The sequence below is a fragment of the Rhinatrema bivittatum genome, chromosome 18 (genome assembly GCF_901001135.1).
Source record: "Rhinatrema bivittatum chromosome 18, aRhiBiv1.1, whole genome shotgun sequence".
Lineage (NCBI taxonomy): Eukaryota > Metazoa > Chordata > Amphibia > Gymnophiona > Rhinatrematidae > Rhinatrema > Rhinatrema bivittatum.
The window spans coordinates 53,353,722-53,375,503 of NC_042632.1; the positions used below are offsets into that span (position 1 = coordinate 53,353,722).

General features: G+C 51.8%; 1 protein-coding gene across 1 annotated transcript in view; it reads left to right on the top strand.

The window, feature by feature from the left end:
* The window catches only part of LOC115079703, a 68,020-nt gene that overhangs the window by 16,535 nt on the left and 29,703 nt on the right, over nt 1-21,782 (top strand). Inside the window, exons 13-31 of the mRNA XM_029583450.1 lie at nt 392-607; nt 1,491-1,631; nt 4,924-5,087; nt 6,015-6,127; nt 7,306-7,427; nt 8,375-8,593; nt 9,377-9,520; nt 10,648-10,811; nt 10,919-11,034; nt 11,596-11,711; nt 12,356-12,580; nt 13,754-13,897; nt 14,643-14,806; nt 15,201-15,307; nt 15,485-15,600; nt 16,545-16,751; nt 18,376-18,519; nt 19,646-19,809; nt 21,045-21,157. Of these exons, the coding sequence (XP_029439310.1) occupies nt 392-607; nt 1,491-1,631; nt 4,924-5,087; nt 6,015-6,127; nt 7,306-7,427; nt 8,375-8,593; nt 9,377-9,520; nt 10,648-10,811; nt 10,919-11,034; nt 11,596-11,711; nt 12,356-12,580; nt 13,754-13,897; nt 14,643-14,806; nt 15,201-15,307; nt 15,485-15,600; nt 16,545-16,751; nt 18,376-18,519; nt 19,646-19,809; nt 21,045-21,157 (2,899 nt within the window). The remainder of the gene's footprint in view (nt 1-391; nt 608-1,490; nt 1,632-4,923; nt 5,088-6,014; nt 6,128-7,305; nt 7,428-8,374; nt 8,594-9,376; nt 9,521-10,647; nt 10,812-10,918; nt 11,035-11,595; nt 11,712-12,355; nt 12,581-13,753; nt 13,898-14,642; nt 14,807-15,200; nt 15,308-15,484; nt 15,601-16,544; nt 16,752-18,375; nt 18,520-19,645; nt 19,810-21,044; nt 21,158-21,782) is intronic.

A 21,782-nucleotide genomic window follows, 5' to 3' on the forward strand; every position in this document is an offset into this window, starting at 1 on the left:
TGCAAGCAAGATTCTGCTCCTGTAATTGAGGGGGGTGGGTTGTAGTGAATTAGTGACCGGTTCCTGTCCATACCCAGATCAGCCCAGGCAAGTGGGTGGGTTTTGCATCCCTGCTAAGTGGTTGTTTAATTAAAACTAACGTTTAAATGTAGTTTCCTGAAATTTGTCACGTTCGGGCGCTGCCATGACCTGACCTGTGCAGTTGGTCCCCAACCTTTGGCTGAAGACTCGCTCTTTGCTTTCACTGAACATGTGGGGATCTCCCTGATAGGATGATGAAGGGTGGGGTGTGTGTGGGGAGATACCTTGGTGACTAGATTAGCATGTGCTCCACCTTCACTCTGCCTCTCTCTCTCTCTCTCTCTCTGTGTTTACCCTCTCTCCCTCTGAGACATTGAGAATTTCTTCAGCATCCGAGGCCGGATCCTCTTCACCTCCTCCAGGAATCCTTCCACGCTGCTGAGCTCCGCAGCTGCGGCCAGGCAGATGTGCAAGGAGCAGAGCACCTGCACAGGTTTCACTTTCTGGAGCGGGAAATACGAGCTGGTCACCTCTTCGGTCACTGCCAGGACCAGAGACCAGACGTCGGTGGCTTACCTGAAAACGCGTGAGTGCTGCGGCCCCCCCGGACCGTGCTGGTGCCGTCTCCGTAGGGAGGGAGGGCCCGTGGCACGATTAACAGCGAGGTTAGGGTTGCCTGACTGCTCCGTGTCCTAGCGGATGCTGAGCCAGTTCTGGTGCTTGTGGTTTCAGTGTCTTCAGAAACAGCAGGATGAAAAGCCCAGATACGGCGAGGTAAAGCTTAATAAAGATCAGGGAGCAGCAATTGTAAGTGAAAAGCAAAACTAATTTGCCCTAATGAGTGCGCACCTCCTGTTACACTAAACACAGGCCTGGCTCTTTATTGCATGTTCTCTTCCTTTTGGCGGGTTTTTGGCAGCCTGAGCTCTTGCACTCACTGGTCCTAAATAAATATGCAGGTATAATTTATTTTAATTTTTATGCATCATCGGATACCGTTCATTATTGCTTTACTCAAGTGGGATAAAGCCAGGAGGGCCACCAGTGGCCGAGGACACAAGCCGAAAGCTGACCTCCCCTGTGGTTTTGCTGAGGCAGATGGCTAACGAGGGTCAGGAAAATGTGTTTCTTTTAATTTTTCCATTTACTTTGTTTTATTTTACCTATTTCCTTTGATTTATTCTTTTCCTTCTTAGTGCATGCTTTTTATTTTTACTTTTTTTTACAGCACATGTATCTTTTGCAGGCGGCACGCGCCAAAATGAGAAATGCTGGAAATGTTTCATTAGATGAGATTTGTACATCCAGCTTTTGTTGTCATTTCGGTTGGGGAACGGCAAAACACGGTACAGGGTCTCGGATCCAAAGATGTAGAGCAGGTCGTTTTTCTTTTCGGCCGCTGTGACTTGGGCCCTCCTCGCCTGCTAATCTATCCCTGTGTTCTTTATTTATTTTATTTTTATTTTAAGATTGCGCCCAGGGATATCACGGCACCAGCTGCCAGGCATGTGAATGCAGATTTCCTAACAGCATCTGCAACTCCATCACCGGACAATGTGATGAGTCCTACATCTGCCTCCAGCAGTCGAGCCCTGGACGCTGCGAGTTCGGTAGGTGCCAGACTGATAGCGCGGGCGAGCCTCGGCGGGAAGTTCTCAGAATGAGCCCGGAGGGAATTCTCAGTATTCAAAGGGATCGAAGCCGATTAAGCAAGGACTGAGCCGCTTAGATCAGACAGGCTTAACCGGCTAAATGCATCCCTGCAAATTTCACTGGGAAGTCAATATTCGAAAGCCATTTAGACGGATAACTCACAAGATATCCATCTAAACTGCAACGCGGCATATTCGGCCACTTATCTGGCTATGATTTACCAGGATTGAAAAAGGGTGTTTCGGGGGTGTTCCGAGGAGGACTGAGCTTATCCGGCTAACGTACCCGAATATCACATATACCCGGCCATGTTCTCCGCTCTTGTGTGGCCGGATGACTTGCTACTTATCTGGATATCTTTTTTTTTTTTTTATTCATTTTTATTTAAGCATTAACGGTTAAAACATAACCAGTGAATATTACATTAGTAATAGATATCTGGGTAAATAGTGTCAAAGCACCAGGGTCATGCAGCCACCTCTCGGGTGCGTGACCCGGCCTGCATTTCTAGTACCCGGAGGGCGTGAAAGATTCCACAAAGGGGGGGGGGGAGGGGGGGAAGGGATGAGGGAGGCATTTCCCTATCACTCCCGAGCCACAGACAGCTGCACCCTAGCGCTTCTCGCTCCAGACTTCAATCACCATGCCCGCCTAAAAACGCAGTCCTCTGCTCACTGAGGAAACTGGTCAAGATGAAAGATAATCACTTGTCACACACCAAGTTATTACAGAGCAAAACTGGTCAGGAAGTCCCGAGCTGGCATCATCATCCCACACACTGACATCATGTAGAGACTGATGATGTCAGAGGAGCATCCTGACCTGTGCCCAGCACGGATGTCATGCCTGCAGAGGTTGATTAATTACTGACATCATGGGCTTCAGCAATTTAACTTGCAAAGTGCAGAAATCATGACCCCCCTCCCCTAAGGTTTGTGTAATTAGCAGTAAAATTCCTCTCTGCCAGGCTGACTTGGGACCTCTGTCGCTTTAATAACCAGTAATCAGCTTCTGATACGCAGCTATAAAAACCATAATGGCCCACCACAACGGTATCCCACGTGCCATGGCACAGCGAGAGCTCCGACCCTTCCTGTGCCGTCTCCGAGCTGCCTGCAAGCCAAACCCAGCACTCCCGGTTCCCCAGAAGCCAGGGCTCAGAAAGGTACACTCATCACCGTGCCACAGCCTTTCAGCAGGGCCTCCCAGTCTTCTTTTGCACTGCCTGAATGTTAGCGCAAGTTAAAAGATATTGAATGTGTCACCCTTGCTACCTTCTCCCTCGCATGGCACAGTCATCTAATGCAGCCTACGATGGGATTCAACGTCGGTGAACTGATCATAGATGAGAAGTCTGCACAAGAACACCCCCCATCAAACCTGCAAGCCTGGTGAAATGTAGTCTTTGCGCTTCATAGCGCTTATTACTCTATTAACTGAAACGCGTGAGGCACTGTGGACGTGCTGGAGACATTAAGGGGTGGATATTCAAAGGGGGTCTAGTGGCTAAGTCCTTACTTAGCCTGCTAGATCAAAGGCTCTTGAAAACTGATCAAGCTAATGGGTTAAATATATCTCCCTAAATTTCACTAGTATCCCCCCGAGATGTAAAAAAAAAACCCCAAAATGTTTCTGATGCCCCAAAGCCTATGCTCTGCCCCACTTCCTGGCCCCCATCCACGCTCCCACGAGAGCCCCCGGAAATGTGCCACACAGTCTAACCTCCTCCAGCCAGGCCTGAACACAAAGTGCCGGTAGCGCTGAGAGCCCAAATCACTAGTATTCGTTTATTCACCGCACCCCATTCAGCTCTCTCTCCTCTCACCTAACCCTGCTCCCACGGCCGCTCAGAATCTGGGTCCGGCTACATTTAGCCTTCCAGAGGCCAATATCAGACAGGCCATTAGTGGAGAATATCAGACAGGCCATTTAGTGAGAATATCAGACAGGCCATTTAGTGGAGAATATCAGACAGGCCATTAAGTTGGAGAATATCAGACAGGCCATTTAGTGGAGAATATCAGACAGGCCATTTAGTGGAGAATATCAGACAGGCCATTTAGTGGAGAATATCAGACAGGCCATTTAGTGGAGAATATCAAACAGGCCATTAAGTGGAGAATATCAGACAGGCCATTTAGTGGAGAATATCAGACAGGCCATTTAGTGGAAATATCAGACAGGCCATTTAGTGGAGAATATCAGACAGGCCATTTAGTGGAGAATATCAGACAGGCCATTTAGTGGAGAATATCAGACAGGCCATTTAGTGGAGAATATCAGACAGGCCATTTAGTGGAAAATATCAGACAGGCCATTTAGTGGAGAAATATCAGACAGGCCATTAGTGGAGAATATCAGACAGGCCATTTAGTGGAGAATATCAGACAGGCCATTAAGTGGAGAATATCAGACAGGCCATTTAGTGGAGAATATCAGACAGGCCATTAAGTGGAGAATATCAGACAGGCCATTTAGTGGAGAATATCAGACAGGCCATTTAGTGGAGAATATCAGACAGGCCATTTAGTGGAGAATATCAGACAGGCCATTTAGTGGAGAAGTTTTCTGGCTAAAGACAAGATGGAAACTTGTTCCGTATATTCAGCTGGATAAACGTCCAGCTTGCTTAAAGTTATCCCACCACATGTAGCCGGCTATGTTTGAATTTAGCCGGTTAGGGTTCTAGGTTATGTGGCCGGATAACTTGCTCTTTATCCGGCTATCAGGGAACCTTCTAGCACAGGAGGCGTAATCTTTGACGGAGGCTACGCGGGACGTCGCCGGGAGCGGGTGAGTTTGGACCCCGCTCCCGGTAGGGCTTTTACGGGTTCGGGGGGTTGGGGGGAGAGGGTCCGGGGGAGGGCTGGTGGCGCGGCAGTCAGTTTATCAAGATGTTGGGGAGTGTGTTTTCTTGGGAAGATCCGCAGCGGGGAAAGATTAATTTGATAAACGTAGGAGGTGATGAGCTGGGGGGGGGGGGGGGTGAGCACAGGGTGACGTGTTTATAACGTAAAGCACTCTGGGTTGGGATCCTGTCTGAATAAAGATGATATGTGAATATTATTGGTTGGGAAGTCATAGCTGTCCTCTGCGGGCAAGCCACTGTCCTCCAGCATTTATGTCTGGAGGATTTAATGCTGATGGCAAATGTCACAGTTGTGTGTGGCACCAGGGCAGGAGCAGCGTGGCGTCCTCCCTGACATCGTTAACTCATTCCTGCTCACCTCTCTTTTGTTGCTCGGAAAGCCATGAAAAGCTTGAGATGCCCAGAAGGGCCAGACTGGTACTACTGGGACAACAACTGTTACTACCTGGAGAAGAGACGCACCAGGACGTGGCACGAGGCCCTGAGAGAGTGCACACGATTCAGGGCCACAGACCTGATGTACATCGAAGACAAGGAGGAAAAGGCAAGTCTTGTCCTCACGCTCTCTCCGTAGATGCCCGATGCCCTCTGGGGGGCTATGCAAAGATATTCTGGTGCTGTTGAGGTCTGGTGTACGAGATGAAACTGAAGGAGGGGGTGATACAAGCAGAGCACGTGGGTCAGGCATTTAATGAGAATACATTTATCTTGTAACACCGTCAGCAATGCGGGACCCTCCCTCAGATTCCTGTGGAATGCGCCATGGCCTTCAGCGATAGGTTCCCTGTACATACCCAGATCAGTCCAGACTCCTGTGTTTATTCATCCCTGCCAGCAGATGGAGACAGAGAAAAGCTCGCCGTCACTGCTTGAAAGCCCTGGTGCCACCTGCAGTAGCTCAGTATTTCTCTGCCTCCAGCAGATGGCTGGTGCATAAACCTGCAGTCCTTTACCCTTTATCAATAAAAAGGGGAATAGATTTAAAGGAAAAGCTCTCCGGCTTTCTTCATTGCTTAAATCAGGGGTGGCCAACTCCAGTCCTCAGGAGCCGGACGCGGGTCTGGTTCTCAGGATTTCCACAGTGAATAGGCATGAGAGAGATTTGCATGGGCTGCCTCCATTGTATGCAAATGCATCTCATGTGTATTCATTACCGATAACCTGAGAACCAGGCCTGTTTTTGAGGCTCTTGAAGACTGGAGTTGGGGGTCACCCCTGGCTTTAAATAGTTTCAGAGCACAGGTAAACAGGGTCTTCGTGGCAGTTATCTTTCCATTTTTAAGCAGCTGCTGCTTGGTTTCTCTCTTTGCAAAAGGTCCCTGAGATCCAAGTTTCCAGGCTGAGAAAGAGCAGGTTCCCCCACTTTCGCTGCCTCTTGCCATTCCATTGGGATACGTTGACGAATGGGTGCTCGCAATTCGACTCCCGGATGAGAATGGCGTTAATGCAATACTTTCCCTGCTTCCCGCAGGCTTGGCTGTTGCAGATACCCCTGGAAGATTACTGGATAGGGGTGAATAATTTGCAGGACACTGCTACATTTACGTGGTCAGAGGGCACGCCGGTAGAAAGCTCAGCTCCATGGTAAGGGCCGACATCCACCCAGGACACGTTCAGTGGAATGAAGTGGCAGGAGAAACCCCTCCTCCAGGGCTAGCTTCCACAGAACAACGGTACAAGAGAAAAGCAAGTGCTCTGAATTTTATTTCTAAAAATGTTGGGAATGTTATCTCGGCACTTCTCCCAGTGCAACCAAAGCAAGATTCTTCTCCTCTCTCTGGTCACGCCTTATTCTTTTTTTTTTTTTTTTTGTTATTTCAAGCTTTATTAGATCCTTAGAAAATGAGGTACAAAACAATGAGAACATCTCATACATAAACATGAAACAGCAAATCAATAAGTGCGTCTCATAAGCAAAGTAAGAATCAGCAAATGAACATACAGCATAACATCTCCACGTCAACATTATTCTACAACTTTCAAATCCCCTTACAGTTGCAAGCAGAAATAGGAAACCTGATGTACTTGTGCCCAGCATAGTCAGTAAGTTGATATCCTTCTGAAACTTGGTGGCCATTGGGCCATCTACTGAAGAATGCCGATAGCCGATATGCATGTGCCCTGATTTTAAAACGATGTGAAAATATCAATGATGACTGTATCTTTTCATGTCCAAAATGACTCGAAAAAAAAAAGAATGAAATATCGTTTGTCGTTCACGATACTTCAGCATATACTCTATTTGGAAAATTGTAAAAAAAAAAAAAAAAGCAGCAGCACATGTCGTAAAAAATGAGTGTCCCTTGTGAAAGAAATAAAATAAAATAGAGTGTGCTGAATATGAAACAGCCGAAACAAAAGAGTACCCCTTTCAAAGCAAACTGAAATAAAGGAGAATCAATTAATGTGAAACAACCTTAAATCTTAACTCTCTGGTTAAGTGATTGATTCCTCTCCCGTCTGAGCATGGCCGAATGAGCTGCCGGGGGGGCTAACGGCAACCACGAGAGCTAATTCAGCCACCAGTTCTCTTCAGTAGGTGGCTGGATAACCACCAAGCAACAGAGGGATTGGATGGCCAATGGCAAGTCTTGAAGACTGATTTGGCCACTGAACGTGTGCATGGAAAATAAATGTTTGTTTACTGAACGAGCAGTGATGAATTCTAGTTGTTTCAGAAGGAGAAATGTCTTTCTCCCTGCTCCAGTGCTGAAATGGGCTGTGCTTCATTAATCCCTCTCCTCTCTCTGCTCTGCTGAAAGGCTGCAGATATCGAACACGCTCCCTGCCGGCATCCAGGCCTGTGTTAAAGTCTCCCCCAGGCGCGTTCTGCTGGCCGTGGCTTGCGTGGAACAGGCCAGGTGGATCTGTAAGCGCAGTGCAGGTAGGGGACATCCGTGTCTGCTCTGCTACATAACCCTGGGGCTTCATTCACCAACTCCCTAAGCTGCCTCGCTCCTCGCCCTCCCACGCTGTCTTACCCTGGCCCCTATGTAATAAGATGTCAGTATAAAAAATTGTGCGCTGAACTTCAGAGCATTGTTCAGCAAACATTTTTCTTTACTGATGCGCCAAAAAAAAGTTAACTATTGATGCACTATGCTAATGGTATGCTAATGCATTGGGAATTTTAAAAAAGCTTGCTAACCTGAAAATATGCACAGAAAGATATACTGAGTGTGCACACAAAACATGAGTTAACACTGGAAACTGGACTCCTGGTCAGAGGTGCTGCTGTTAGTCAATGGGGCTGAACCCAGAGTTCGTGGTGCAGAGGTTCTGTGCTCGGCATTTATGCTCTGAAAACACCATTTCTGCTCAAATCAAGTTTTCTGCACAGAAAATATGCTTTGAGTGCACTGCAGCGTGCAGAAAACATGAGAGAAGCATAAAAGTTCTGCGCACAAAACATGAACTTGAAGCACAAAAGATGAGCTCCTTAGGAGAATAAAACACGAGTTAGGGGGCACAACTTTTATGTTCCAAATGCGTGTTCTGTGCACAAATCTCGCTGTGTACACAACCATGCCCATCTGCGCATAAACATAGCCTGTGCACCTCCCTGCACTGGGGAATAGTAGTGAATGCCTTGATTAACACGGGATTTGCATGGAGGAATCCTAATATGTGCACACAGTTCTTGTTGCCTGGAGAGTAAAATGTGTGCACAGCCGAGCTCGCCTTTATTTCATCAGGGCCAGGGGCTGTGTGCCTTAGTTTCGCTTGTTCCCCCCCCCTCCCCCTCCCCCCATGCTGTAGGGGGCCCTGCTTGCTGCTGCTTCGAAAACCAGGACAGTAACTGAGTACGTTTTGCTTTGCTCCCTCCTCCAGATGCAGAACGGTTTGAAAGATTTAGGTCCCGGCTACTGCTCTCCCCCATGATGTATCCCCCCGAGAGGCACAGCGAGCTGAGCAAGGCTAAGAGCATCTGCCTGAGCCTCACGGACGCCTGCAGCGGCATCTCCACCTGGAGAACCAGCTACGTCCTCGTGAGAGGGACCGAGCTGCTGAGGAACCAGGAGCCGAACTCATCCGCCTACGTGAAAACGGGTGGGTGGGAGGCGAGGGCGGCGACGCCGGGGAACGCGTCCGCCTGAGGCCCCCCCCCCGACGGTTCCGTCGCTGTGGCGGGGAAGGACCGAGGCGCAGCAGGAAATGAACCTGGAGGTGAAGCCGGGGTGCCTGTTGGCGGGTCACTAGGTGATTCTGCCACCGGCGGCGTGATTTCGGTTCGTAGAATAACAGCGCTGGAAGGGACCTCGAAAGGTCGCCCTAGTGCCACTTCCTGCCTCCGGGCAGAGTCCTCCTCACCTGTCCCAGGCCAGACAGATCTTTTCTCTCACCTGCTAATAAAACCTCCAGCCGTGCTCTCTCCTGGACTTTTTCCTCCTTATCTCTCTTGAAGATTTAGGCCCCAGACGGGACCCGGACATGTAGGCTTGAGAGGGCCAATGACTTTGTTTGCCGCACGTGATACTCGTTGTGTTACCTCTCCGTTCCATGCTGACTTCTTTCCGACTGCGCCGCGCTGCTGTGCGCCCCGGTTACGCCAGCGAAGGATCTGCCGCGCGCGCACAAGGGGGTGAACGATTTCAGTCCTGAAGGCTCGAGTTTTAGGAATACGGATGAGATGGTGTTGCACGCACGCTGCTTCGGGGGCCTGCAGATCTCCTTCATGCGTATCCGTTGTGGGCAGACCGGCTTGGGGGGCCCTGAAAGGCTGGAGATGCCCCCACCCAGAGAAATGGGTTATCTGATAAGCGGGGGCCCGGGGAGTTAGCAGGGGGCGGGCCAGCGTACGGGAGATCAAGTCGCTTTTTTTTCTTTCCTCAGACTGCAGCATGGGCTTCTCCGGCAAGAACTGTTCCTCCATCTGCGACGCCTGCTTCAGGGACGACCTCTGCAACCCCCAGACGGGAGCCTGCAACGATGTGCACTTCTGTCACCATCAGGACGCCCCCGGCTTCTGCAGGACAGGTAAAGACGGGTCGGGGAAATGTCCCTGCCGGGCTGCCGGCCGGGCCTGGCCTTGACCCGGCGATGAATGCAGGGAGGCTTCGAGTCCTCGCGCTACGCTAGTGTGACAGGTGAGCCAGCCTTGCGTCGTAACAGCCTGGAACATGGGAGAGACTGCACGTGGGTAAAAGGCTCCTCGCGGAATAATAATGCACCTAACGCTCGTCCGCGTTTTCTGTGGAGGCTTTCCACGGGCGGGCAGCAACACACGTGGGTGGAATCTGTGGAGGTGCTTTTTCACTTTTACCCTGAGGTGGTGGAGAATCTGTGGGGTAAATCTCACCATACAGGCTTGGGCGCCAGGAGGATATATATATATATTTTTTTTTTCTGCTCCCAAACAAAAGAGTTTTCCCCCTGTGGCTTTGGAGATCCAACCCCAGAACTCCCGCTAAGAGGCCACCACTTAGTCCCGAGGAGCCGGGGATGAGGAAATGCCTCGTGTGCGCACATAGAAGCGCAGCGTAGACCGACGCAGGTTTGTAACGTAAATACCCGCAGCCGTTGTAGCTGGAAAATGAATGCGAGTCGGTGTGGAGTGCACCTCCGTGTTCCCTGGCCCATTTAGCATCCGTTTCAGCGGCTGCACAACCTCCTAAACGGGACACACACCACCCCAGTAGCCGGGACGGGAGGGGGGGGGGGGCGCGTACATGTATTTAGAGAAGAAGCATGGTACTATCCCATTCCTGATATTTACAATTGGTGTGGGACACCCCCCTCTCCAATCACTGTGCACAGTGCTTGCAAGATAAAATGACCCTCCACTTCCTTCCTCATAGGATGCGGTGAGGGGGGTGCGTACGGTGGGGAGGGGGAGGTCACTGCGCCCTGTGGGTTTCCCTAGGTCTGAGCTCCGAACCCCAGAGCGGATTGATGTGCAGATTAAAAGTTTATGGTTCAGCGTTTTTGAATGGTCAGGCCTGCAGTGTTACCCGTGATAGGACAGCAGTGCACCAGGCTCAACTCCCACCGCCCGCTCCCTGTGGGGTTAAGTGAATTACGGGCAGGGTGGGGGGCCCTCGGAGGAGCCCTTCCCTGGCGTGCCTTCTCACGGCCATCCCTCGCCCTCTTCTGTTTTTGCCCAGGTATGAAAAGCTTGGGCTGCCCGCCTCACGACGGCTGGTGGTGCTGGGAGCACAACTGCTACTTCTTCAGTACCCGGGGTGCGCGCAGCTGGCTGGGGGCGCGGGACGCCTGCAGGCGCTACAAGGACACGGACCTGCTCTGGTTCGAGAGCCGGGACGAACTGGTAATGGCGCAGCTCGGCTCCTCTCTCGCGCCTGCGTTCTGCCGCCGCGGCGGGCAAACGTCTTTCTGGTGTCGGAGCTGCTGATTGGTGCCTTGTGTCGCCCACAGAAGTGGCTGCTGTCCAAGGTGTCGCCCGGCATCACGTGGACAGGATTGAATAACAAGAAGTGGTTCATCTTCTGGCACTGGGCAAACGAGACGTCTGCCAAGAAAACCCTTTCCTGGTAGGGAGATGTTAATACACAAAACGCGGGGGAGTGGGGGGGGGAATCAAGTTTCTTTACAAGTTACACAAAACAAGAACTGATCCAGCATTAACTTGACCAGCTTCTGAACTTGTAAGGGCTTTTGCCTGAGAACTGATTTTTCGGGAGATTATTTCTGGATATTTAATTGTTGGGATCGTATAGAGGGTTTTTTTTTTTAAGAAACTGTATTGAGAAAAGGCACGCTCTGCGCCTGAGAAGTACCCCCTGCTTCCCGTCGCTCACCGCATTTCCGCGGACGGGGAGCACGAAAATTATGCCCCCCCCCCCGCGCAACCTGTAAACGTTACGGCTGTGGCCATCGTCCAGCTTCTCCTTTCAGCGGTCCGTTACGTAGCGCTGTGTTCCTGCTCCCCCGGAGCACCGACGTGCCGCGTGGACTGGCGGAAATGTGACGGGGTAAATTATCGCCGCGTGCCGGACCCGCGCCCGCCCTCATTGCGGATGGGATGGTGGGTGGTGGGAGGATGCCCTCCCTAATTCTGGAGCTAAAGCTTTTCCCCCTTTTTTTTTTTTCAGGTTGAAACTGTTCGGGAGCGTGTGGGGAAGGTGCGTCGGCATCGACAAGTCCACCCAGCAGCTTACGAAGCTCTCGTGTGAAAATTCCTATCGCTGGGCCTGCAAGAAGAGGGAATGTACGTGGCGAGTGGGGCGCGCTTTCCGCCGCGGTTTATCCCTTCTTCCCTTACTTTCTCCATTTTCCCTCGGCTCCCGTGACCGACGGGGGGGGGGGGGGGGGGGGGTCAGGCCAGTACTGCTGTGCTTGCTGTCTCTGGGCGCAACGTCTTATTTCCTGCGCTCATGTGATCTGTAGCCCAGGCTACGTGAGTGCAGCGTCGCCGCATGAGTGCTGAAGCTGTGGTAAACACCGTTTAAATTTAATCTGAAAACCTTTTTTACTGTTTTATGGTGAACTCAGTGATTTTACTCCAGCTGAAAAAATGGGGACCGGATAACGGAGGGAAGCAGGGAAGAGGCTTGGAGAGACTTTGACCTGTGGCTGGGGTGAGGGAAAAGACATTTAGGGGTCGATTTCACTAAAGCTTTTTGCTCCGTCCCGTTCCCCACTTCCTTCCCCCGGACCTTGATGAACGAGACCCTTAGCAGGGAGTGAAAGCGGAAAGCAGGAAGGTCCTCCATCCTACGACACAACAGACAAACCCTGTGCACCCGAGAGCCTGCAAGACAGGGGCTGAATAAAACTGTCGGCCCTTAGGGGAAAAAAAAACAAACTTCTCTCTTCTTTCCGCCGTGAAAGCCGGTATCGCTCTCCCTGCAGCCGCTCACTTGTTTGAAACGTTCCCTGATCGGTACATGATGAAGCCTTTCGCCTCGCCGGACCTCTTCAGCAGCCTCGCCGATGCCCAGATAGCCTGCCTGCTCCATCAGAACTGCACGGCCGTGGTGCAGATCCAGGACTTCTTTCGCATTCTGGCGGGGCACGACGAGATCCACTTCACCCCGGCCAGCAGGGATCCCGCTGCCACCATCCACGTGAAACGCAGTAAGTCTGCGCCGGAGCCCAAGCATTGCTAGGGAGCACGGGGGCTCCTACCCGTTGTGGGAAGCTGCAGAATAGCACTGGGATAGGTCTCCTGCTGACCCGCAAGCAAAGTGCCACATAGTGCTCCATTCCTATGAGATCGAAAATCTGCATAAAAATTGCAGGTATTTAAAATGCACTGAGTTCTTGCAGGATTTCTCTGCTCTGCCTTTGGCTGATGGCGAGAATAATTCTCTCTCTCTTCTCCTCGATGTCCCTGTCAGTTCAGCTGGAGCAGGAGGGGAGACCGAGAACTGGAAACCCCCCTCCGTGGTTTGCTGGTGGGAAGGTCCCTGAGAAAGATAAAGAAACTGCGATAGGAGAAGCAGAACTTGTGAGCAAATCCCAGGGAGGAACAAAAAACAATGCAAAAAAACCCCCCCAAAATTGCAGAAACATCAAAGCCTTGCCCCGAGGCCTGCAGTTTCTAGGATGTGCAGGTTTTACTGCGCTCGTGCCTGCGCACTGCATAGGAGCAGGGCATGTCCTGTACATTTCGGCTTCTCCTCCTGTGACACGTCTGCAGAAACGGTGTCTCTCAGAGGGGCCAACTCTTACAGCCGCGGCCCTTAAATGCGCGGCTCTGCAGATCCATCAGCAGCTGCTCAGACGTCCAGTGCCAGATGTGCTCAGCACTGATAGCCGGGATACAAGCTGGTTCTGTAATCCAGGCCTCGGGGACCCCCAAACGGGCCGAGTGTTCAGGGGGTGGCCTAATATGCAAACGTGTGCCAAGGACACGGGGGGGGGGGGGGAAGGAGTGCTGGCTGTGAACTAATTAGGGAATGGTGTGTGCTCAGTGGCCCCCGAGGAAGGTGAGAAAACGTGTCCTGGATAAGGAGAGGGATCTTGCAGGCACTCATGCTCACTGGCTGGCAGTTGGGATAAGTCCTTCTTAGCAGCGTGGACAGGGATAACTGGGCAAATTGATCTTTTTCTGGAATCGCCTGTTGCGTTACTATGAATAGTCTGTGTTTGTCCTGATTTAAAAAAAAAAAAAAAGAACCCGAAACTCGGAGCAGCTCGAGATGTCCGGGGGAACGAATGTGAATTTTACAGTCACGTTCTGAAAACAGAAAGGGGATAATGCGGTGCATGTGTCCCTTTTTTTTTTTTTGGAAACCGCGTCTGCAGTCTGTACCCCGGGGTTCTTCGGCGACCACTGCTCGGGGGTGTGCGCGCCCTGCCACGGGAACATCAGCTGCAACTCCGTCACCGGTGGCTGCCCGCAGCCGTTCACCTGCGTGGCCAAGAGCGATTCCGAGCTTTGCGAGAGAGGTAAAGGCCCGGCTCGTTCGACTCGCTGCTCCCTTGTTCTACACCAGGGGTCCTTGAGAGACACAAACAGGCCTGGTTTTCAGGATTTCCATAATGAATATGCATGAAGTAGGTTTGCAAGCACTCTCTCCACAGTATGCAGACACACCTCATCCATATTCACTGTGGACATCCTGCATCGCAGACCTATTTGTGGCACTGGAGGGCCAGAGCTCGCCTACCCCTGCCCTACACCTTGTAGGCTTTCCGTGGCAGGATCTGTGGCCTCCATTACGGTGTTTTAACTGAAGGGTTCCCAAACTCACTCCTCGGGATCTTCATTGAGGACTGGTTTTCAGGACACATGCGGTAAATATTCATCAGGTCTGTTTGCATACACTTGGTCTGGGGGAAAAAAAAAAATCAGGGTAATTTGCATATTGTGGTTGGCCTGAAAACCAGGCCTGGTGGACGACCACATTTGGAGAAGCCCTGTGGTAGGGGGGAGTCTCATGTTTGCCCGTGTCAGACGCCCTCTGCGTGACTTGTGCTCCCAGAGTTGAGCCAAGCGCTGGCCGCCATGCCCGACGCGAACCTCCGCGTCTCTGCACCGTCCGTCAGACGTTAACCCGAGCCGTGCGTCGCTTCCACGTGCCCAGCGAGACCGCTGCTTCCGGAGCACCTGGGCGGGGGAGGGGGTGGCGCTGAGCGTTCCTTGTTCTCCGCGCGCACCGCTGCCCCTGTCTCCTCTCCTCTCTCTCTGCAGCGCTGACCAGCTACAGGTGCCCGCAAGATCCTACCTGGTATTACTGGAGTGGACACTGCTATTACATCGAGACAAAGAAGACCCGGAGCTGGGAGCAGGCTCGGAGTAGGTGTGAAGGCTATCGCAATAGCTCGATGCTCGTCATTGACAGCACAGCAGAACGAGTAAGTTTTCCGGTAGAAATTGGAGAAAAGGTTATAATATTTTGTGTCCTAGTGGCACTTGCTTGATGAACCCCCGCGCCTGCTATTGAGTTGTCCAAACCTGCACAGAGCGAGAGTTGCAACCGTAAAGGGGACGCAGGGGACTCTATATCAGAAGATGCACACTTATCTATAGCGTGTACTGAAGGGATGTGTGCATTAATGTGTTCGCGTATGTGTGTGAATATCGCAGGATGTACACTTTGCAGGCTGCTTCTCGTCTCAGTTTGCGCCGTGCGCCTGGGCTGGGAGAATTTGTGGATTCCCCGTCTCTCTGTGCAGCACCTCCCTTACCTGGAGCCAGGAGGGCGATCTGTGCCAGGAAGGAGCAGAGTCTCACGCACCTTTCTTGCAGGGGTGGGTGACCTCCATGCTGACGTCCAACGTTTGGCTCGGCTTGTGGAAAAAGGATCATGTGTGGACCTGGAGCAGCGGGCAGGTGGCTGACGTCACAGCCAAATGGTAAGATGGCGCTGCGCCTGACGCCATTCTCCAGTGTTGTTCTAATTTCAGGTGACGTGCAGGTGCTCTACAGTGGGGGGAGGGGGGAGGGGGGATGCTCCCCGGGCTAAATCGTAAGGGGAACAGGCGTGGGTGTTAACGTCCCCTCCCGCTCAGTTGCACTAATTTTATGCACAGGTTCCTCAACATCCGAGATGCCCCGGGTCCCTGCGCTCAGCTGCGGCAGAAGGACGGAAGCCTCGTGGCCTCCGACTGCAGTGCCCCCGTGTCCTGGGTCTGCGAGAAGAAGGCAGGTGCGTGCGAGTCGGGAGGGAGGAAGGCTTGCAGGGTCGTTGTGTTTCCTCTGAGGGGGGAGGGGTGGGGTGGGGGTGTTTAGGAATCTCTCTCTCTCGGTGCAAGGTTACAGCCAGAGATCAGGGGGAGCGCGCTGCGCCGCCTCACGTTCTGTTTCTTCCCCGTCACCATTTTGTTTTTTAAACTTGTTTTAAATTTGTTGACTGCGCTGAACCAGACGAAGGGATGCAACTTGGTTTCCCCTTGCAGGAGGTTAAAGCAAAGGTTGCGCAGTTTTAAATTTAGTGCACGCAAGCTGACCGGCAGGTTTCAGGGCCCTCTTTCTGTCCGGTCCCGCGCAAGAGATCCTTGGTAGTCCTCGGAGAGACTGGCGCCGCTGCCCGGCAGCGACACCAAATCCCAATTGGGGCTGAGAGCAGGCTTTCGATTTCCTGTGAAATGTTTTCCTGGGGCCGTGCGCCTTCAGGTGGGGGGGCCCCCTCCCCCGATGCCGTGTCGCCAACGTTCGGCGTGGGCAGCGTGAGAGGAGATTTTCACGGCTCGCGGGCCGCGCCAGGTCAGCTCAGCCAGTCCTTGCAGTTTGATAATTGCTTGAAAATCCGTCCTGGAGTGGAGGAGTAGCCTGGGGGGTTAGAGGTGCGGGCCACAAACCAGGGAGGTCAGAGTTCAAATCCCGCTGCAGCTCCTTGTGCCCTGGGCAAGCCACTTCACCCTCCATTGCCTCCGGTACAGTCTCGGGTTTGGTAAATCGGGCCCTTTCAGCACCTGAATGTAATCTGCTCTGAAGCGCCTGAAAGGCAGAATTTAAGTTTAAATAAATAAACTCTGCCCGGGGCATTGCCGAGGGGGTTCTTCTCCTGGGGTCGCCCCTGCCCACGGCGCTCTATCTGCGCCGGCGTGGCTCCTTCCACGTCCTCACCCGGAGGTCGCCTTTCTCTTCCAGCGCTGGACATGTTTCTTACCTACCCTGGAAGGCTGCTGCTGTCCATGTCTGCGATGGCGGAGCACGGGTCCCTGGCCGAAGCTAAGCTCAGCTGCGTGCTGACCCCCGGCTGTAAGGGGCTAGCCAGCTGGCCCGATCGGCACGTCCTGGTCTCCAGCACCGAAATGGTGGCAGCCGGCCCCTCCAACGCCGTTCACCTGAAAACAAGTGAGTGCGTCGCCTGTGCTGACCGCGAGGCAGTGGGTTTTGGAAGTGAGCCCCCCTCTCTCTATTCAGGGGTGCCTGTCGTCGCTGATTCGGGGGAGGGAGGGAAGGGGGCGGTTTTTAAAATGCGCCGTTTGGGACAACGTCCACGGGGAATTTTTTGCCCACAAGGCTTTATCCCCAAGCTTCAAAATGAAAAGGGTGCGCGCCCGTTTCGCTTAGAAAGCTGCCTCGGGTGCAAAATGCGTCGTCCTGTTCTGAGGACGACGATCCAAAGCCGCTTGGGCGTGTGAACGGCCATTTATTGGACTAAATCGGGTCTTTGGAGGCACGAGCCCCTGCATGGGGGGGGGGTGTGGGGGGTGTGCTAGCGAGTGTGTCGCTTGATGCCTCGTGCATGGCGCTGGGGGTGTGAAGTCAGGGAGAGAGAATGGCACGCGGCTCTGTATTTTCAGACGTGCATATTAGTTTATTTATTTACAAAGTTTGTATTCCACGTGTTCCGCGGGTCACGGTGATTATTGCCTTTTCAGGGGAAAAATTTATCCATAGTAAGAGCGGGTGCCAGTCTCTGCGGGCAGTACCCTCGTGCATTCCCCCATAGAAAAAAGCTTTTCTGGAGGAAGGCCCCTTGAGTGCAGAGGAGAGGAGAGAGCGCCACAGGCGTTCGACATTCTCTGCAGAGATCCCATTGCCTATGTTTTCCGCAGGCGCAGAACACTGAAATGTAGTGCTAGAGAGCCCCATAAGGAGAAAGTCATGTTTTAATAAACAGCTATTTTATATTATTTGAGGGTTGGGCAGGTGCAAATGGAGTTCCCTGTACGTACCCGGATCAGTCCAGACTGTGGGGTTGAGCCTCCTTTCCAGCAGGTGGAGACAGACTAAAACTGAAAGGATATCCTATATGAGGTCAGAGCCTATCCTGTAACCCTTCAGTTTTTGTCTGTCTCCAGCAGATAGGGTCTATGCACACTTGGTGCCCCCTGCTGATAGAGGCCCTGCACCCCTACTGCCCCGGCTAATAGGATCCATGCATGCCCGCTGCCCCTGTGCTGATTGGCTTATGGGATGTGGGGCTGTCAGAGGGCAACCAAATGCTATGCACAGAGAAAAGAAGCCCGAGGAGAACATTTTTCTTCAGTAAAAATTGTTTCTGTTCATATCCTGGGTTGGTCCAGACGCATGGGCTTTTCATCCCAACCAGCAGAGGGAGACAGAGAAGAAAAGCTTTACTGACACTGCTGCTGAATATAGAGTACCACCTGCAGTCCCCTCAGTATTTCTCTGTCTCCAGCAGATGGCAGAGGTGCAAAACCTGCAGTCGAATATTTGTCTGGAGAAGTGACTCCCAGGGGTGCTGGGTCCTGGTGGGGGCCCCTGAAATACTGAGGGGACTGCAGGTGGCATGCTATATTCAGCAGCAGTGTCAGTAAAGCCTTTCTTCTCTGTCCCCATCTGCTGGTTGGAATGAAAAAGGCATGCATCTGGATCGATCTGTGGTAGTCCAGGAACGAAAATTAGCAGGTAAGAACCAGTTTTCTGTTTTGGGTGTAGCACTACATTTTGTTGTGCCTTTCGGCTTCTTTAGCAGTGATTTTGCAGGGCTCTTTTTTTTCCCCCACAGGCTGTGTTTCTGGGTACCACGGGCATGACTGCAGCAAGGTTTGCAGAAAGTGCTACAGCAAGGAGCCCTGTAACAGCCTGACGGGATCCTGCGACGATGCGACCTCCTGCTCTCGCACGGACACGCTGCTGAGCTGTGCGAGAAGTACGTGTGAAACAGGAAGAGAAAGCAGCCACGGGCCCTGCTTTCCAAGAACATTTATTTCTCTTGGGTACAGCAGGATAGAACATTTTTCTTTTGTTTCCTTTAAAAAAAAAAAAAAGAGATCCACTCGAAGCACCTGCTGGTGAGTTTTTAAAAGCCTTGGTCAGAAAAAAGACACCCAGAGAGAGAGAAACCAGATATCTGGAGTCACCCCCCATTCGGCCTGTAGATTCCGCATATTTACATAACTGGTGTTCCTTGTACGTGCCCGGACCAGTCCAGATCATCACTGTGACAGCAGCTGAGCATGGGATTATGCTGCTGGCTCTCCGGGCCCAGGCACAGCTGGAGGTCAAATCTTTCCCTCTCCCGCCCTCCTAAGCTAAGCACATGAGCGATTGCTCATACATTTCAGAGCACCACTCGCAGGTTTTACAAGGTCGCTCACATAAAATTTTGTTTGTGCTATCTACAGCGATGCGGCACTAATACTGGCGCTCAAAAACTGTTGGTTCAGAAAAATTGTTGCTGACACGAAAAAAAAAATATTTGCACACACCCAGTCCCTCCTGATCCATGGCTGGAAAGCCCTGTTCTGATCTCCTTTTGAGGCATGCAGGACCAGCGTGCAGCACTCCTTCTGCCCTAGGCTGTGAGCTCCTCTGGACCACTCGACCCTCGATGACCTCTTGTTTCAATCATGAATCACCCCCCCCCCCTGACTGCGAATGCAGCTCAGAGAGGGAGAGAGGGCCGAGGTTTCTGCTGGGGTGCCCGTGAGGGATGTCTGCATGGGGAGAGGGAGGTGGATGCCTGGAATGCACTCCCAGAGGTGGCAGCAGTGACAGGGACCTCAAGAAGCACACAGGGTCCCTGGTGGCGATGAAGGAACTGCGCAGCCTTCATGGCAGCCCAGGACAGCAGTGATTATGGGAAACCTGCGAGCAAGGGCAGTTGCAACTCCAGAGAGGACACAGTGTGACTGGAGATGGGTTCCATGTAGGGATTTGATCTGCTTTGAGTAAATGCGCATAAAACCGCTGCTGGGCAGACTGGATGATGCTCTATCTGCTCTGGTTTACTATGTTACTGTGTAAGATGCAGATGCTAGTTTGTTTGTTTTCAGGTGTGGTCAGTGTGACGTGTCCGGATGCAGCCGGATGGAAGTACTGGAAGCGAAACTGTTACTACATAGCGAAGGTTAAGAGCAAGAGCTGGTACTCTGCCTGCGCTGCCTGCAGCCACTACAGGAACTCGGCGCTCGTATGGCTGGAGAACGCAGAAGAGCTGGTACGGAACCGGTGCCCCACAGCACTTCTCTTAATGGCCTGGATATAGTCCAAGGAATCCATAATTAATGAGTGAATATTCCAAATGAGGGGTTTGCTGGAGGGGCCTTTGTTCTGCGCTGCTGTTAAAGCAGGCAGCCCCTCCTCCCGGCGGGGGTTAATATAATTTACGAGCTTACACGTGGCTACGGCGAGGCGGCAGGCTGGCGTTCTGCCAGGCTCGGGAGCAGTGCTCCGCTCGTCTCGCAAGAAGCAGGTTTGGGAATCTTTTTAATGCAGAGCAGAGAAGCCACCGGCGTCGCCACTTCCCCCGCAGGCCAACACGAAGAGACTGTACCTAGGCCTCCTTTTGCCCCTATGCACGCAGGGATGTGTAGTTCTTAAGTGAAATCGAAGCTACAGCTCCCTGCATGCAGTTGGGCAAAGCCAGGCCTGGATCAGCCCCTTCGAGGTGACGTGGGTGAGTCGATAACCTTAGAAGCGACATCTGTGTGACCTCTTGTTCTGATCTTGGTGGCGTTCGGAGCTTTGTAAATAATAAACTTGCGTAAAGACATTGTTTTGTGTTTCGTTTTGCTTGCTTTTTCTTTTTTTTTCTTTTTTAAGAAAAAAACAATAACAAAAATAAAATGAAATGAAAAACATAACTAATGTAGTGTTGAGTCCACGGCCGGAAAAGAAGCACTCTCGGGGCCTTGCCCCATCCCTTTCTCCCAACCTCCCCACTCTCTTTGCAGTTGAAAATGAATTCATTCCCACCCCACCGCTGCCACCACTGGAAATGGTGCCGGCAGACCTAGGCCAGCACGTTTTTGTAAGGCAAAGGTGTAACATTGGTGCCCGTTTTAGTCTGCCGGTGCCGTTTCCAATACTGGCAGCAGTGGGGCAAGACCAGCTGGGAATCGCTCCTACCTTATGAAGAAATTTTCAACTGCAGGGCAAGAGAGACTGGGAGTGGGGGATTTATTTTATGTTTTTGTGAAAAATGGATGGTGTTGTTTTTTTTTTTTCTTTTTAAATGAAACGAATGAAAATGAATTTAATTTTGTCTCATTTTCTTTCGTTTCGTTTTAAAAACGAATTGAAATGCTCGCATGTCCCTAGCAAATAACACAAAAGATAAATTGACGCGTACCTACCGTAGGCGACAATATATATTTTTCGCTAATGCTTCCACACAGTATGTTTTTCTGTAATATTTACACTCTCGGTCCCTGTTTTGCCCTCTCACTGCAGGCGTGGCTATCGTCCCTCGTGACTGCTGCCTCCTGGACAGGGCTGCAAGACATTGACAGAAATCAAGTTTGGAGCTGGTCCTTTGGAGAAGATGCAACAAACGCGATGGCCTGGTCCGTTCCGTAGGATGCCGAGCTGTACTGGTCTGTGCTGGCGTGTGACTGGGGTGGCAGGCTGGATGCTGCAGTCTGATAGGTGTAAACGCGCTGGTGTGGGCTGCGTACGTTTACGGGCTTTATTTCAGTGGGATAAGCTCACCGAGGTTGTAGCTGAGGGGGTCACGTTTTGGGGCGATCCCTGGACAGACTTAATGTGGGGCTGAGGTTTACAAAGGCGTAAGAATTCACCACATGACGCTTCAAGGCAGCATAAAATCAGGTGAACAAAAAATATGCGACTTAATGTAACGAAAACACTGGGAGAGAATAATTTACCTCGCCGTGTCCTCGTCCTGGCACAGTTAAGATACTCAGTTCAGGGGGACATCGATTTTTAAATCGTATCCCTGATTAAAAACACAGCCTAAGAAGTGCACAAAACTGTGTCAAAGCTAACAGATCACGGCGAAAAAGCTTTCAGAAAACTTTGGAAAGAAACGATCTTTCTAAACGGCCTCCGATCAAGAATAATAAGAGAGAAAGCCCCCGATGGCCGGTGCAGGATCCAGTTTGACTGTTTATGCGTGCTCTCTCCGCAGAACGAACTCCCTCTGCCGTGGCATATCTGGCTCTCGCAGGG